General features: G+C 52.4%; 1 protein-coding gene across 2 annotated transcripts in view; it reads right to left on the bottom strand.

The window, feature by feature from the left end:
• Window positions 1–1,040: 1,040 nt before the first annotated feature.
• The window catches only part of BICD2 (BICD cargo adaptor 2), a 53,962-nt gene continuing 41,472 nt past the window's right edge, over window positions 1,041–13,530 (bottom strand). The window contains exons 3-8 of one of the 2 annotated variants that reach the window (XM_059924409.1): window positions 10,930–11,082; window positions 8,688–9,122; window positions 7,042–8,049; window positions 6,637–6,788; window positions 5,053–5,263; window positions 1,041–3,153 (exon numbers count right to left, since the gene is read on the bottom strand). In XM_059924409.1, the coding sequence (XP_059780392.1) occupies window positions 3,148–3,153; window positions 5,053–5,263; window positions 6,637–6,788; window positions 7,042–8,049; window positions 8,688–9,122; window positions 10,930–11,082 (1,965 nt within the window). In that variant the 3' untranslated portion in view covers window positions 1,041–3,147. The other variant, XM_059924408.1, reaches the window with a different exon arrangement.

Raw genomic sequence — 13,530 nt, forward strand, 5'->3', positions numbered from 1 at the left:
TCCTGAAGAAGCACATGTTCAAGGACCTGAAGCACACTGAGGGGTAGGGAAGGCCTCAGCATATGTGCTTGTGCAAATCAAACAACCCAAAAAGCAGGACTGCGCCAAGGGCCGGGTGGTACCCCCACCTGAAAAAGAGCCTGCCCTGCTCAGCTCACTGCCAATGCCCCCTCCTCCTGGGGGTCTCCTCCAGATCTGTCGCAGGCTCTCTTCCCAACCTCTTCCAGGGGTCTGTTGGGATGACAGGCCAGTAGGGAAAGAAGACTCCTTCTAGCTCCTGAGTTAAAAAAACAATTCTCTTTGGAAAGAAAGTTTCAAACTGAACATGGGTCCACGCTACTAAAGTGCGATGGGTGGGGATCGTCAGAAGGAGGGGCCTCTCAGTGACCGTGAAGCCAAGGGAGACTCCAGGTGGAGGGAGGGGTCCTGGGGAGATGCCAGGGTGGCAGGATCCTGACCTCAGACAGCCTCCCCAAGGGAAGCCCTGAGATTTGGGTGAAATCACTCAGGCCTGACTGAGACCATCAGAAGGAGAGGTGGCAAACTGTCCCTAAGACTTCCTATTCCCTGAGACATGATTTGTACCCTATGCTCACACTCACAAGCAATCACTGGGACAGGCTCAGCGTGCCTTGAACACATTCCTGCAGGTGAACATGGTTTTGTGTTGACAAACAAGTAACTCTTGTTGCCTCTGCACCTACTCATTCCTGGGTACAAAGAGCAAGAGTTTGGAGGGCAAAGGATCCCTCGTCATGCAAATCTCTTTGTTTCCTGGTCAGTACAATGCAAAGGCAATGTGCTCTCACTGCCACGCTGCTGGGTGCTCATGACACCTGACGCCCGTCACGGGAGGCACCCCCTGTCTCCCCTTCCCCCCATGCCTCCTGAGATGGGCCCCAGGTTGCTTCCAGTTTCCACCACCAGGGTTAATGATAGGCTGGTTTTCTTGTTTTAGGTGCTGGAATTATAGTGCATTGCTGGACCCACAGTCATCTGGAGCAGGGGGTCAGAGCAGCCACAGAGAACAAGTCTTGTGCTTTGTCTTTTTATTATTCTTTATTTACTGGTCCTACCAACGTGACCCTTTACCCAGGCCCACTGTTCCTATGTGCACTGGCTTTACAGACATTTGCGCCATATTTCTGTGTCCCAAGTTGTGACTGATTTCTCCTTCCTATTCCTTTTCCATGCTGTGCCTCATTTTCTCAGAATCTGAAGGCATTTTTGTTTGTTTGGGTCTGTGTAAAGGTTCCTTGGCAGGAGAACATGCATATGATCTTAAAATAAAGACAACATTCTGACACTAAGGTAATGCACAGAAAAAATACAGTACACAGACATCATTGCAAATAAATACCCCGTACAGATGAAGTTTTTGTAAATGTAACATTATTTCTTATGAATCAACACTGTAAGAGAAGGTAAAAATAGGGGTCCCTACAACTAGGAATAAAAATGCTTATTCCAGGAAACAGAATTCTTCTATTCTTGCTACTTATATTATTATAATTTGTCCTGTATTTTGGAGGAGAGAGGACACTTTTTCTTCTTCCTCCTCCTCGAGTACCAATTTGACCACTTGCACAACCTCACTCAGCAAATCAGGACAGGACACAGATCTGGTTTGCTAAGGAGCTTTAGTGACTTCTGTTTCCTGAAATTAACAGTGATTAGTTACACCAAGCAAGAGAATATATAATGTCTCTCTCTCACATTTGCAAAGAATACTATGGCTAGCCCTCACCCCAATGCACGAGGCCGACGGTGCCGGCTCCCCTGCCACCTGCCCCACTCTTCACAAACGTGGCGTGTTGTTCACATAGCTTGCTTAGCTTGTCCCATAAAGTCCATTTGGTTCCCAAAGCACACTCAAGGTTTGTGTTCACTTTCGTTTTCTCAGCCCCTGAATTTGCAAGGATCTGCACAGTAAAGAATCACTGACTAACAGAATTTTGCACAATTGCTGTTTTCTTTCCCTCAACGAAGATGCCCAGGGTCAGGTTAGAAGGTGTGCACCTGTTCACACTGATTGGTCCACACTGGCCTTCAACATTCCCAACTAGCTCTTCACTGTCCATTTTAGAGAATAAACTATGCTGGGACACCTCCCTAAACTGATGAAGGCACTACTGGCAATGATTGCTAACAAAAAGGCGTTGAAATATAACACCCTAAAAATCGACGACTGTAGAATTTTCTAAGTGTACCACAATTTGGCACAACAACCAGAGTAACAAAACAATTCCAATTTGGAATTTCACTGGTACAGTTGTATAAAATTCTGTTAATCAGTCATGCTTCACAATGTCCTAAAACCCAGAAGACTCTGGAATTTGTAGGTAATACTACTCATTCAATAATTTATCTTTTTGTTTTCAAGTGCCTTTTACTGTTTAACCAGAGCAAAGGTCAAGTTTTCTTCTTGTTACATTGAACTATTCCTAAGAATAATAATAATACAATATGAAAAACCCCAGAATCCGAATACCCTGGATTTCTTAATGAACATGGCATTTAAAATCTGTAATTTCAAACATGAACCACAATGCCGTATAATTAAAAGGCTGCTGAACCACAGCGTGGATACATTTAGCCGGGCTCCTTACCAAGTTGAAGCCTTCACCTAAACAGTCTAGAGCTACACGCTAGGAGGACACATCTGTGCCATGTGCTGATATCAGATCAACACACCGTTGGGAGCTACAGGACCACGAGACAGACTACGGCATCTGAGACGGTCTCTACACCAGGGATGAAGGAAGCAAATATAATATCAAAATATCAAAAGTGCACAGGTGGATTGGGTAAAAAAGGAGTATCTGTAATAGGGAGACCCCAGTGGTGAGTGTTTCTAGAGGGTTCCTAAGCAAGCCTGGTGGTCGCTGTCCAAGCAGGTTCTTCAGCGCCTGTACAAAGGCCTTTCCAAGCAGCAGCTGGTGGCATTCTCAACATTAAAGCTTTTATTTCCTCTGCCATTAAAAACTTGGGGAATGCTATTTTGAAAAGAATTGCAGTAGCATATCCAAAAACGTTTCTAAGTGGACTTTTAGGCTGCCCTTCCTTCCTCTGCGTGGGCCCATGGGAGAGGAGGGGAGGGGGCTGCAGTGTGACAGGGCCGGCGGCCGAGTCCTCCCAGCAGCTACTCTACAGCTGAAAATGGGAGAAAACAAGAAAACGTTAGAACCGGTCACCCGTCAGACAACTAAAGCTCTCACCGAGCTGTGAGGGCATGGGTGTGTTAGTTGGCAGCAGAGAAGACCTGCACATGTTAGGGGGCGCCGCTGGCCCCGAGTACCTCAATGAAGACCCTTTACTTGACAAGTATGGAGAGAAGCTGTGTGCCAGGCTTGGCAAGGAGGCAGAAGCAGTATGCGGCGCCAGCAGGCAGCCATGCCCCTGGAAGTCCTGCTTGCAGAGGGGAGATGGCCTGACATCTTCTCAAGTGGGAGGGGAATCCAAGACCTGACATCCCATCTGCAAAACAGCCTGGAGCTGGGTATAGGCACACAGAAGGGACAGGTATGGTCCATCCTGTATATTTTCACTCCGCGGTTTGCCAAACCCAAGTTGGTCTGGGTAGCACCTGGCATCTGGTGGGAATTGAGACATGCTTGGGAACTAAGGGAAAGAGTGGAATGGGGGTAGATAGCTGTGTGCAGGGACAATGAAAATTCCCCCTCTGGGCCTCAGAGAGAGGAGGCAAAGAGCTATTCAGGGAGACTGCAGCTTCATGGCTGGTGGGCCCCATGGATGACATGGAGAGAAACACTGACAGAAGTTCGGCTGCCAAAGCTCTTGGTGTGGGTGCAGCTTCTGAGCACGGGGGAGTACTATGGCTGCCTTTCCTGCCTGTCACCACCTCTGGAATTGCACTGATGATCAAGAACCATATTCCTCCTACCGTGAATCCTGAAACTAGCCCTGGGTCCATTCAAGGTTCCCTTCCCACACCAGGCCGGGCTTCAGTTAATAGCTGTGGGACCCAGTCCCTCATTTCAGCCTGGCCCGCTGGTAACTCAAGCTCAGGTTGGGGATTCCCACAGCCCTGTTTCTTGTAGTCTGAAGCTCCCTGAGAGGAAGGCCTGATAATGGGCAGAGAGTGAAAAAATCCAACTGGAAGCTGGGGACACTCTAAGTACAAAAGAATGGGCTTCTTGTGAGGACAGAGGTCTGGCCAGGCACTTGGGAAGTTTTTCACTCACTGGAAAAACCCCAAGCCTTGGCCTGCTGATTTGTCACCTTGCAGGCCACCAGACAAGCGTACAAATCTCAGAAAGAGAAACTGAGGCTGCTGAGCTCTGGCCTGGGGTGTGGCTAGGTATGCCTGTGCCTCTTGAGCATGACCGGTGCCCAGTGCACGTGTACGTCTGGGCTGGAGGAAATGGGCCACAGGGCTGCTCTTCCTCTGGGTTTAGGGGAAGGAATTCTGTAATTCTGTCCCAAATATAAACTGTAACGAGATGCTGCACAAACTACAAAATAATTCTCTCCGTAATCTGTACCAAGCACAGAGTGTCCTCCGAGGCTGCACCTGGGATTCAGGCTGGAACCTCTAACACTGGTTTCTGGGTGCCAGGGCAGTACAACTGCATTAGACACATGCAGGGAACATGCAAGTTTCAATGCAAGTTCTGCCCCTCCCAGTGGAAGCCAATGGCACCCGGGCCCTGGGAAGCCACATTTTTGCAAGGACACGTGGCTCCAACCCCGCCTTGACCACCCCTCCAAGAGAGCAGCTGCTGTGAAGGGTGGTCCCGAGGGGTGAGAAACAGACACAAAGCTTGCAGAATCCAGGTGGAGCAGCAGGCTGCCTCTGATAAACTCTTCCCTCTGTGCATTAGTCACAGTTAAGACCAGCCTAGCACCATGGTCCCGCTGCTGCCAGGTTAGTTGAGGTGAAGCGGACAGGTGATATGCGGCAGGTTAGCTGCAGCGTGTACCCTTGCGGCCCTAATCGCAGTAAACGTTATATTTCTCGCCACAGAGCACCTGGGCAGCAAGCCCAGCACCCTCAGCCCTGTCACTAGCGCAGGCGCAGGTGTGACTTACGCTCGGGGTGCCAGGCTTGGCCTTGGGGGTGGCCTTGGCACGGCTTCGCCGGGTCTGCTCATGGTCCAGCTCAAGCAGCTCCAGCCGCTGGGTCAGCGCCAGCTTCTGCTGGATGGCCATGCGCAGCAGCGAGTTGAGTGTCTTCTTCTCGTCCTCAGCAGCTGCCAGCTGCCGCTGCATCTCATCCAACTGTGTGATGTACTCGTCACACCTGCGGGGACGCGAGAGGCAAGAGCGTGGCTGAAGGACCTGGGAGAGCCAGCAGCGTGTGTGATCACGGCTCCCATACTGAGGGCTCCAGAAGGTGAGCAGACCCCATCTGCTCACTGGGCTAGAAACGAAGAGGATGTGCCCCTCTGAAGTTTGGCTTTCTCTGGGAGGGGCTCTCTGAAGCCAGTTTTCACTAAAGGAGGTGGTGGCTGCCCTTCAAGGCCTCCAGGTGGCTCAGGGGCAGCGGGCTGGAGGTGTGATATCACCTGGCTCTCAGGATGTGGGGATAAACCCGAGGGCAGGAATTGGCTTGTTCCCGGAATAGCCCAGGCACACAGTAGGTGCTTAGTAAGTCTAGAACAAATGGCTAACCAGAGCCTGGGAAAAGCACATGTGGATGTCATAAACAGCCCTATTTTAGTATCTGCTGAGCTGTGACACATGCTCCCCACCTAGGTAAGGAGCTGGGAGAGAAATGCCCACCCTGGGTCTGTCCCTGAGGGAGGGAGTGCAGCCTGGGTGAAGGGGATGGTGGGCACACCCACCCTACACGCCCATCCACCAAGGCCAAGGACCATCAGCAAGTTTTAACCCTTGCCCCGAGGTTTGTGATCTTGGCACCATCTGAGAAGTCAGGCTTTTAAATAAAACAAGTTGAGGAAGCAAGGGTCAACATACTATGTGCTGAGGACTAACTGTGAGATCTTTCCCAAGCACTTTGCTCAGGAGGAAAGAAAGCTTCCAGAGAGGCCTGGAAGCTTCTTTCTTTGTCTTTGCCCCCTCCTCCCACATCGTTGAAATGCAGGGAGTGCCCAGCACCCTGGCACAAGGCAAAGTAGGTCCTGAGCTCAGTTTCAACCCTGTTTAACCCAGAGCCTCAGCCTCCCAACCCTGACTGACACTGGCCAGCAGATGGCACCATGCCTCTCTGAATAGGGAAACACCCAGAAGCGGGCCCCAAAAGCAGCCTCCAGCTCTGCACCTGCCCGGCTTCCTGACCACAGGACTGGCCTAAAGAAAGACACCGCCCGCCACCCCCACAAACTCTAACTGGTAGGGTCAGAGGGGCAGCACTGGGACCCCGCCCCTGCTGGGAGGGGAACCTTCCTTCTAAATACACGAACTTCCCACCAAGTTCTGGGGGCAGACTCATTTGTTATCACTGGCTTGCCCACTTGCCCGTTTCTCCTTCGAAGCTCATGTCTCCAGCCTGGCCATAAGACCCACTCTTTTAGCTTTCTGCTTCCAACTTTCTCATCTTAGGTGTAAAGTGGAGACAAAACTGGGCCCCTGGGTTTTCACACAGCAGAAATGGAATCACCCACAGGGCCAGGCTCCTGGGCTGCTGAGCAGCGAAGGAACAGCAAGCGTTACCTGGTGGCGAACATGGCACGCAGTGAGGAGAAGGTGGCCGCGTCCTCCTTGAGGGCCTTGAGCTCATTGCGCAGCTTCATCATGGTCTCGGTCACCATGGCCTTCTCGTTCTCGTACTTGCTCTTTAGGTTGGCGAGGGCCACCTCTGCCGTCTGGGGGGTCAGAGATGCAAAAGATGGGCAGGTGAGGGGCGTCAGGAGGGGTCTGCTGCCTCAGTGCCACAGACCAAGACCCCAGCCAGCCCTGGGGCCTCTCAAAGGCCTCAGCCCCTCCCCACAGCATTGAGGTGAGGTTTTCTCACATCCTTCCTTCAGTAGCAGGAACAGCACGGGACAGGAGGCCAGGGAGGGTGAGAAACCCCCCGCCCACGTGCCCACCCCTGCTGGACCCGAGAGCCATGCACACCTGCTTGTTGGCCTTGAGCACCGTGCGCAGCGTGGTGATCTGCTCCCGCTTGGTGCTGAGCAGCGACTTCAGCTTCAGGATCTCCTCCATGAGTGCCTCCCGGTCCTTGTCTGCAGCTGGGCCCAGCTCCTGTGAGGCCAGGCGCTGCCGCGACAGCTCTGTGGTGCGGTCCACGGCTGCCTGCAGGTGCCTGATCTGGTCACGGATGATGGCGATCAGGTTGTAGATGTTCATGGGCTCCCGGCGTGGGTCACTCAGGGGCGAGGGCAGTGAGGAGCCAGGTGAGGGGCTGCTGTCCCTGGCCCTACCCTCTGCGGCAGGCGGCCCCTTGGGCAGGACAGGTGAGCGACGCCCACGGGCCTCAGGGCTGCAGCTGCCGGCGCCAGCCGGGCCCTCTCGGTAGTAGTCCAGCACCACACGGGTGGGCGTCTCGTTGTTGCACATGCACACGTGGTGGTAGAGGTTGGCCAGCTCCTCACTGAAGGTCACCAGCTCGTCCTGGGCCACGCTCAGGCTGCCTTGTGTCTCGCCTGCGACGTCGCTCACCTTCTTCAGCTCCATCTGCAGCCGGGACAGGAGCTCGCGGTCCTGGCGGCTGGCCTTCTCCAACAGGGAGACCTTCTCAGTGAGCGCCTGGCTTTCGGCCTCATGCCGGCCCTTCTCCTCGGTGTGCTGGGCCTCGCTGGCCTCGTGTGCACTGCGCAGGGCCTTCAGCTGCTCCCGAAGCTCCCCAGCCTCTGCCAGGGCCACACGGTACTTGCAGGCCAGGATCTCAGGCCCATTGATGTCCACCTCATAGTAGTCACCATCCTCATGGCTGTCTCGCTCCTTCTCACTGTCCAGGGCCGTCCGCCGCTCCTTGCTGGCCTGCAGGCGCCGCAGAGCACTCAGGTTCTCTGTGAGGCGGCTCACCTCCTCCTGCTGCTCCGACAGGGCCCCTCGGGCCTGCTCCAGCTGCTTCTGTGTGTCCTGCAGCGTTGCCAGCAGGCCCACCTTCTCCCGTTCCATCTGCGAAGGCACAGAAAGGGCCCGTCAACAGCCCACACGAGTACTTGAGCTCAGAGGACCCCTGGACAGTCCCAGTAGTGACTCCATCCATGCCATGACCATCACCCTGCTAGCCTCTCTGTGATAAATTCGGGTGGAGGTGTCATGTGTGGGGCTATGATGGCTCTTCCCCCTGACCAGATGCTTGCGGGGTTGGGTGAGTCCCTCCTCAGAGACACGCAGCGAACCAAGGGGCTGTGGTGCAGACTCTGGGATTCTGTTCAGTCGGGGCAGGAAACCCCGACGTGACGTGTCTACAGGACACAGCATGGGAAACTACACGCAGGGACCTCAGACAGACATAAGAAAACCTCTGGTGGTGCCCAAACTTGTAACCAGAAACCTAATTCTCTGGGCACCTTCCACCTATAATGCTGCAATTCCACTTAGGTTAACAATACAGAATTACCTATGTAAAAGAAATGTAAGTAAAAGAAGGTGCATAGCATTGACAAAGTGTCAGGAAAGCGCTGTCCTGGAGACCAGCAGGTCTGGCCAACACCATGGGGGACAGGAGTGGAGGTGGGAATGGTGCACGTGGGCCCAAGGCCCGGGGCTGTGACAAGACCCGGGTGGGGTGGGGCTACCCACCCACTCACCTGCATTAGCTGCTGCTTAAGCTTCTGGATCTCAGAGATGTTGAGCTCACTGAGGAGGTCAGAAACAAGGCTGGGGGAAGGTGGAGCGAGGCCGTCCTTGGTGGGTGTGGAGGTCTTGTTGTCCAGCGGCAGCTTGGCCAGGCCACCGTGCTCGAAGCCATTGGCCAGGGCTTCGGCGTCATCACCGAGCTTAAGGCCGTCCAGGGAGACGTGCAGGTGGCTGGTGTAGAGGGAGTCATTGATGCTCATGTAGTGCGACAGCTCCTTGCGCAGACTGTTCTTCTGCTCCCGCTCTGTCTTCAGCGTCTCCAGCGCCTCCTCCAGCTGCCGCTCCGAGATCTCCTTGAGCCGAATGGCGTCCTCCAGCTGGCTGTTGAGATATTCGGTCTCCTCCTCCAGACGCTTGATCTCATGCTTGAGGCCCTCAAACTCCACCTGTGAAAGAGAGATCAACACTCTTCTATGCCTGAGGAATGGGGAAGAAGCACCATTGTGCTGACTACACAGCTGGGAAGACATGGATGCTTAGAGGGTTACAGGCATGAGGTGCACCCAGGAAATGGTCAGCCCACGCCTGGGACACGTGCACGTGGTATGAGCAGTGCAGAAGCATGAGACTTGCTCATCACCAGAGATGCCATGGAAATCAGAACACATCCACACTGCCAATTTGTCAGGTGACTTAAAATGTTGCCAAGTGTATACTGACTTTAAATTCTAAAACTACTTAAATAGCACTAAGAGTTGATTAAATATTTTAAGATATGTAAAACATGTATCTAGATGTGCAATATGACCACTACTTCTAATCATATTTCAAGATGAAGGAACTAAAACTCCCACTGAAGTGGGATGTGCCTCAGCTGCACATACCACCCAGACTGAGAGAGGCCCGAGTGGGAGTGGGAGTGAGAGGCAGAATGCAAGGTCATGCCTGTTCAAACAGTATTTGCAGGTGGACAAGGAGAGAGCAGACAGAAACCAATGCTTGATGTGGGTACTTAGGATCTATGGGCAACTTAAAAAAAATTTTATTATCCTGCAATATGTGTACAAGAAACAAGGAACAAACCACTCAGAGGCAGGACCAAGAGGGTCTCTGTGGGTCAAGGCCTGGGGTAGGGGAACCCCAGGGAGGGGCCAGACTCTACCACGTGCCACCCAGGGCCTGGTTTCCGCCTCCTCAGGATGCTTGTGTGTGACTGCAGATGAGCACAGCATCACAGAGGGCCTGCTATGCAGCTAGAGAAGGAGCTCCTGTGCCTATGTTCTTGGGAGGAGATCCACTCCCTGCTGGTTGTAACAGTCACAGAGGTTCTGCTGTCAGCATAAACACATGGGCCCACACTTTCCTATGCAGGATTTAAATACTCAGGTCCCTGATGTTTGGGGTTCCTGGAATAAAGGTCCCCCCAGTCTCCACCCTGTAGAGCTGTGGTTCTTGGAGAGTTAGGTGGTAGGGTCAGGTCTTGAGGGGCCTGAGTGCCCAAGACCCCCTGGGTGTCCTGTTACAGATGGAAGTGACCCTCTTGTCCCATCACAAGTGGAGGTGACCTTCCTGTCTCTGTCCTCTCACTGGTGGAGGTGACCCTCCTGCCCCTGTCCTCTCATAGGTGGAGATGATCCTTCTGTCCCCATCCTATCACAGCCGGGTAGAGGTGACCCTCTTGCCCTGTCCTGTCCCAGGTGGAAGTGATCCTACTCATCCCACCCATTGCGGTGTTACTCGAGGGCATGATATGACAGCTTGGACATCTCCACACTGTTCAAGGCCCACCTGGCTTCACCCCAAGGTCCAGGACCACATGGAGGTCAAAGGGGGCTGGCAAACCTGAGACAGTGGGAGAAGTGGGTGCGCTGACAGCTCTAGGGTCCCACAGGGCATAGGGACATCTCTAGTCTCCTGTCAGTACCTGAGAGGAGATGAAGCTGCACACCCAGACTCTGGGGTTCTTTATCACCTCCATTTTTTTTTGTTTTTTTTTCATCTTTGCTGGCTGGAACACCTTGTCTAGCCCAACTGCCAGCCAACAAAACAGCCAAAGGCCTTGTTTTTCTGATCTTGGAGGGGCTGGGCCCTGCTGCCACACCCCTGGTCCACAGTGGCATGCGGCCCTCAGCTTGAGTGTGTGGAAGGAGGGTGAAACGCCTCCTGACCACGGAGATAGCAAAGTGAGGGTTAGGCCAGGGCCGTGGCCCAGAGCCAACCTACCTGTCCCACCTGCCCAGCCCAGATACTTGCCTGGTTCTGCCTGAGCACAGACACCTGCTTTTGCAGACTGATGTTCTCCTCCTCCAACTCCGAGTAGTCCTGCAGCAGACGGGCCTCCCGGAACTTGTACTCCTTGATGTCATCCCGCAGGCGGCCACGCTGAATCTCTACATTTTGGTTGATCTGCCAGGAGGAAGGCAGGTGTGAGCAGCCTGCCCTAGCTGGTCTCACCACCCCTGGGGCAGAAGGAGCTCAGTGCAGCCAGGCCCACTGTAGTGGCCATGCGGCTGGGACTTGGAATCCCAGGCCTGCTATGGTGCCCGATGTGGCCACCTGGCGAGGAGCTGGGGCCCTGGGCTGTGAGGTATGGCAGTGAACAATGCAGGATCTCAGCCTGCTCTGACCCTTGGTTTCTTCATCTGTAAAATGGGGTTCAAAGTAGTTCCTCTGTCACATGCTGCTGGTAGCATGTACAATGATGCAGAGCTGTGGAAACAGTCTGCAGCTACTCGAACAGTTCAGCACAGAGTTAACATCTGACCCATCAATGCCCCTCCTCGGCATGCACTCGAGAGAAAGGAAAACACACGTCCACCAAAATCTTGTGCACAAATGTTCAGACACTATTCACAATAGCAAAGGTGGAAACAACTCAAATGTCCACCAACTGATGAGATAAACATGCTGTAACACAAATAAATCTTGAAAACAACATGAATAAAAGAAGAGGTATTAGTGGTCATGTACTGTATTGTATGATTCCACTTACATGAAATGTCCAGGATAGGCAAATCCACAGAGATAGAAAGCAGATGGGTGGTCGCTGGGGGGCAAGGAGAAGATGGGATGGAGAGTGGCTGCTAATGGGGTTTCTTCTTGGAATGATGTAATATTCTAGAATTGATTTGGGATGGTGCATAAATCTGTAAATATACTAAAATCCACTGACTGTACACTTTAAGTGGGTGAGTTGTAAGGGATATGAATTATCTCAATAAAGTTGTTAAAAAAAGAGTTCTCGCCTCCGAGGTGCCTTGAGGATTCAAACATCATGCACGGAGAGAGGCGAGTGTAGACCTGGCATGAACTGTGCAATCAAGACTGTTGGGAATTCTCAACTGGCTGCTACTATGTGCCGTGTGCCAGGACCTGGGTCCCTTGGCCCACATTCTGGGGCCACCTTGTATACTGTAGGATGTTTAGCAGCAACCTGAGCCCTGCCTACTGGATGCAGCCCCCACCCCTGTTGTGACCATTGAAACTGCCTCCAGACATGGCCAGTGTCCCACGGGGGCAGAATCATCCCCTAGACAAACTCTCCATCTCTCCCCACATCCCTGTTCCCAACGCTCCAAGCAGCTTCCCCCACATGCCTGCAAAGATCTAACACCCCCCCACGCCAACACCGCCCCACCTGGATCCTCGGCTAGAAGCGCCATCACCCACTGGGCCCCATAGCTCACCCTGTCCTCCTCACCCAGCACACTGGCCTCTCTGCTGGTGCTGAGGTTTCTTGTGATCACATCCGTGCATACACTAAGATTCCATATAGGTACACACGGAACAGCAATGTTGGATTGGTAAAATGAAATAGGACCAATAAGAAAAAAAGTTCAAGAAAGCAACAGAGAGGGGAGTGAGTCATTATATGTATCAAGCACTCCTGACAAACGCTTACTACCAAAATCTCCAATAAATGGACTAATGCAGTCTTCTCAATAAGTGACCCAAGGAGGTATCCAAGAGTCAACACCAGAAAAAACAGACACCAAGTTACTGACTGGAGAAATGCAAGGCCCCCGGAAAGCAAAACTCCTATTAGGCAAAAATAAACAAAATAACAATGTGAGTGGCAATGGGAGGAAACATATACTTACTTGCTTCCTAACGAAGTTCTGCATACACCTCGACTCTGGCCATTTCCCTTGTTTACCACCCAACTGACTGTTATGGTTAATTTTAGTGTCAACTTGTCTAGGTCCTGGCATCTAGATATTTGGTCAAACACCAGTCTAGATGTCGCCATTCAGGTATCTTTCAGATGAGATTAACATTTAAATTAGTAGACCCACTGAGTAAAGCAGATCACGCGCCATAATGTGGGTGGGCCTTATCCAGTCGGTTGAAGGCCTTGAGAAAAAAAAAAGACAGCCTTCAGACTCAAGCTGCAACATCAGTTCTTCCCTGGGTCTCCAGCCAGCTGGCACAACCCACAGATTTTGGATCTGCCAGCTCCCACAACTGAGTGAGCCAATTCCTTACAATAAATCTCTCTCTCTCTACACACACACACCCCTATTGGTCTGCTTCTCTGGAGAGTCCTAACACAATGATTGCAATATAAGAACACATGCTTGCTGCATCCACTTTGTGTAAGGCAAGCTGGTTGCTCCCCACCTGCTGTGGTTCAGCCCACTCTGGCCTGATGCACCTGCTGAGACCACCTGCCTACTCTCAGTATGGGAGGACACAGGAGGTAAGATGGTGAGACAGGGGCAGCGGGTGGGAGCTGTTGGTCACGAACAATGTAAATGGGCTTTATTTAAAACTTAACAACTCCCCTCAATAAAACAAGTGGTCCTGAGGTGGACAGAAAGAAGACAGAAAGAGATAAGACCACAGGCCAGCCTG

This window comes from Balaenoptera ricei, chromosome 6 (assembly GCF_028023285.1).
Source record: "Balaenoptera ricei isolate mBalRic1 chromosome 6, mBalRic1.hap2, whole genome shotgun sequence".
Lineage (NCBI taxonomy): Eukaryota > Metazoa > Chordata > Mammalia > Artiodactyla > Balaenopteridae > Balaenoptera > Balaenoptera ricei.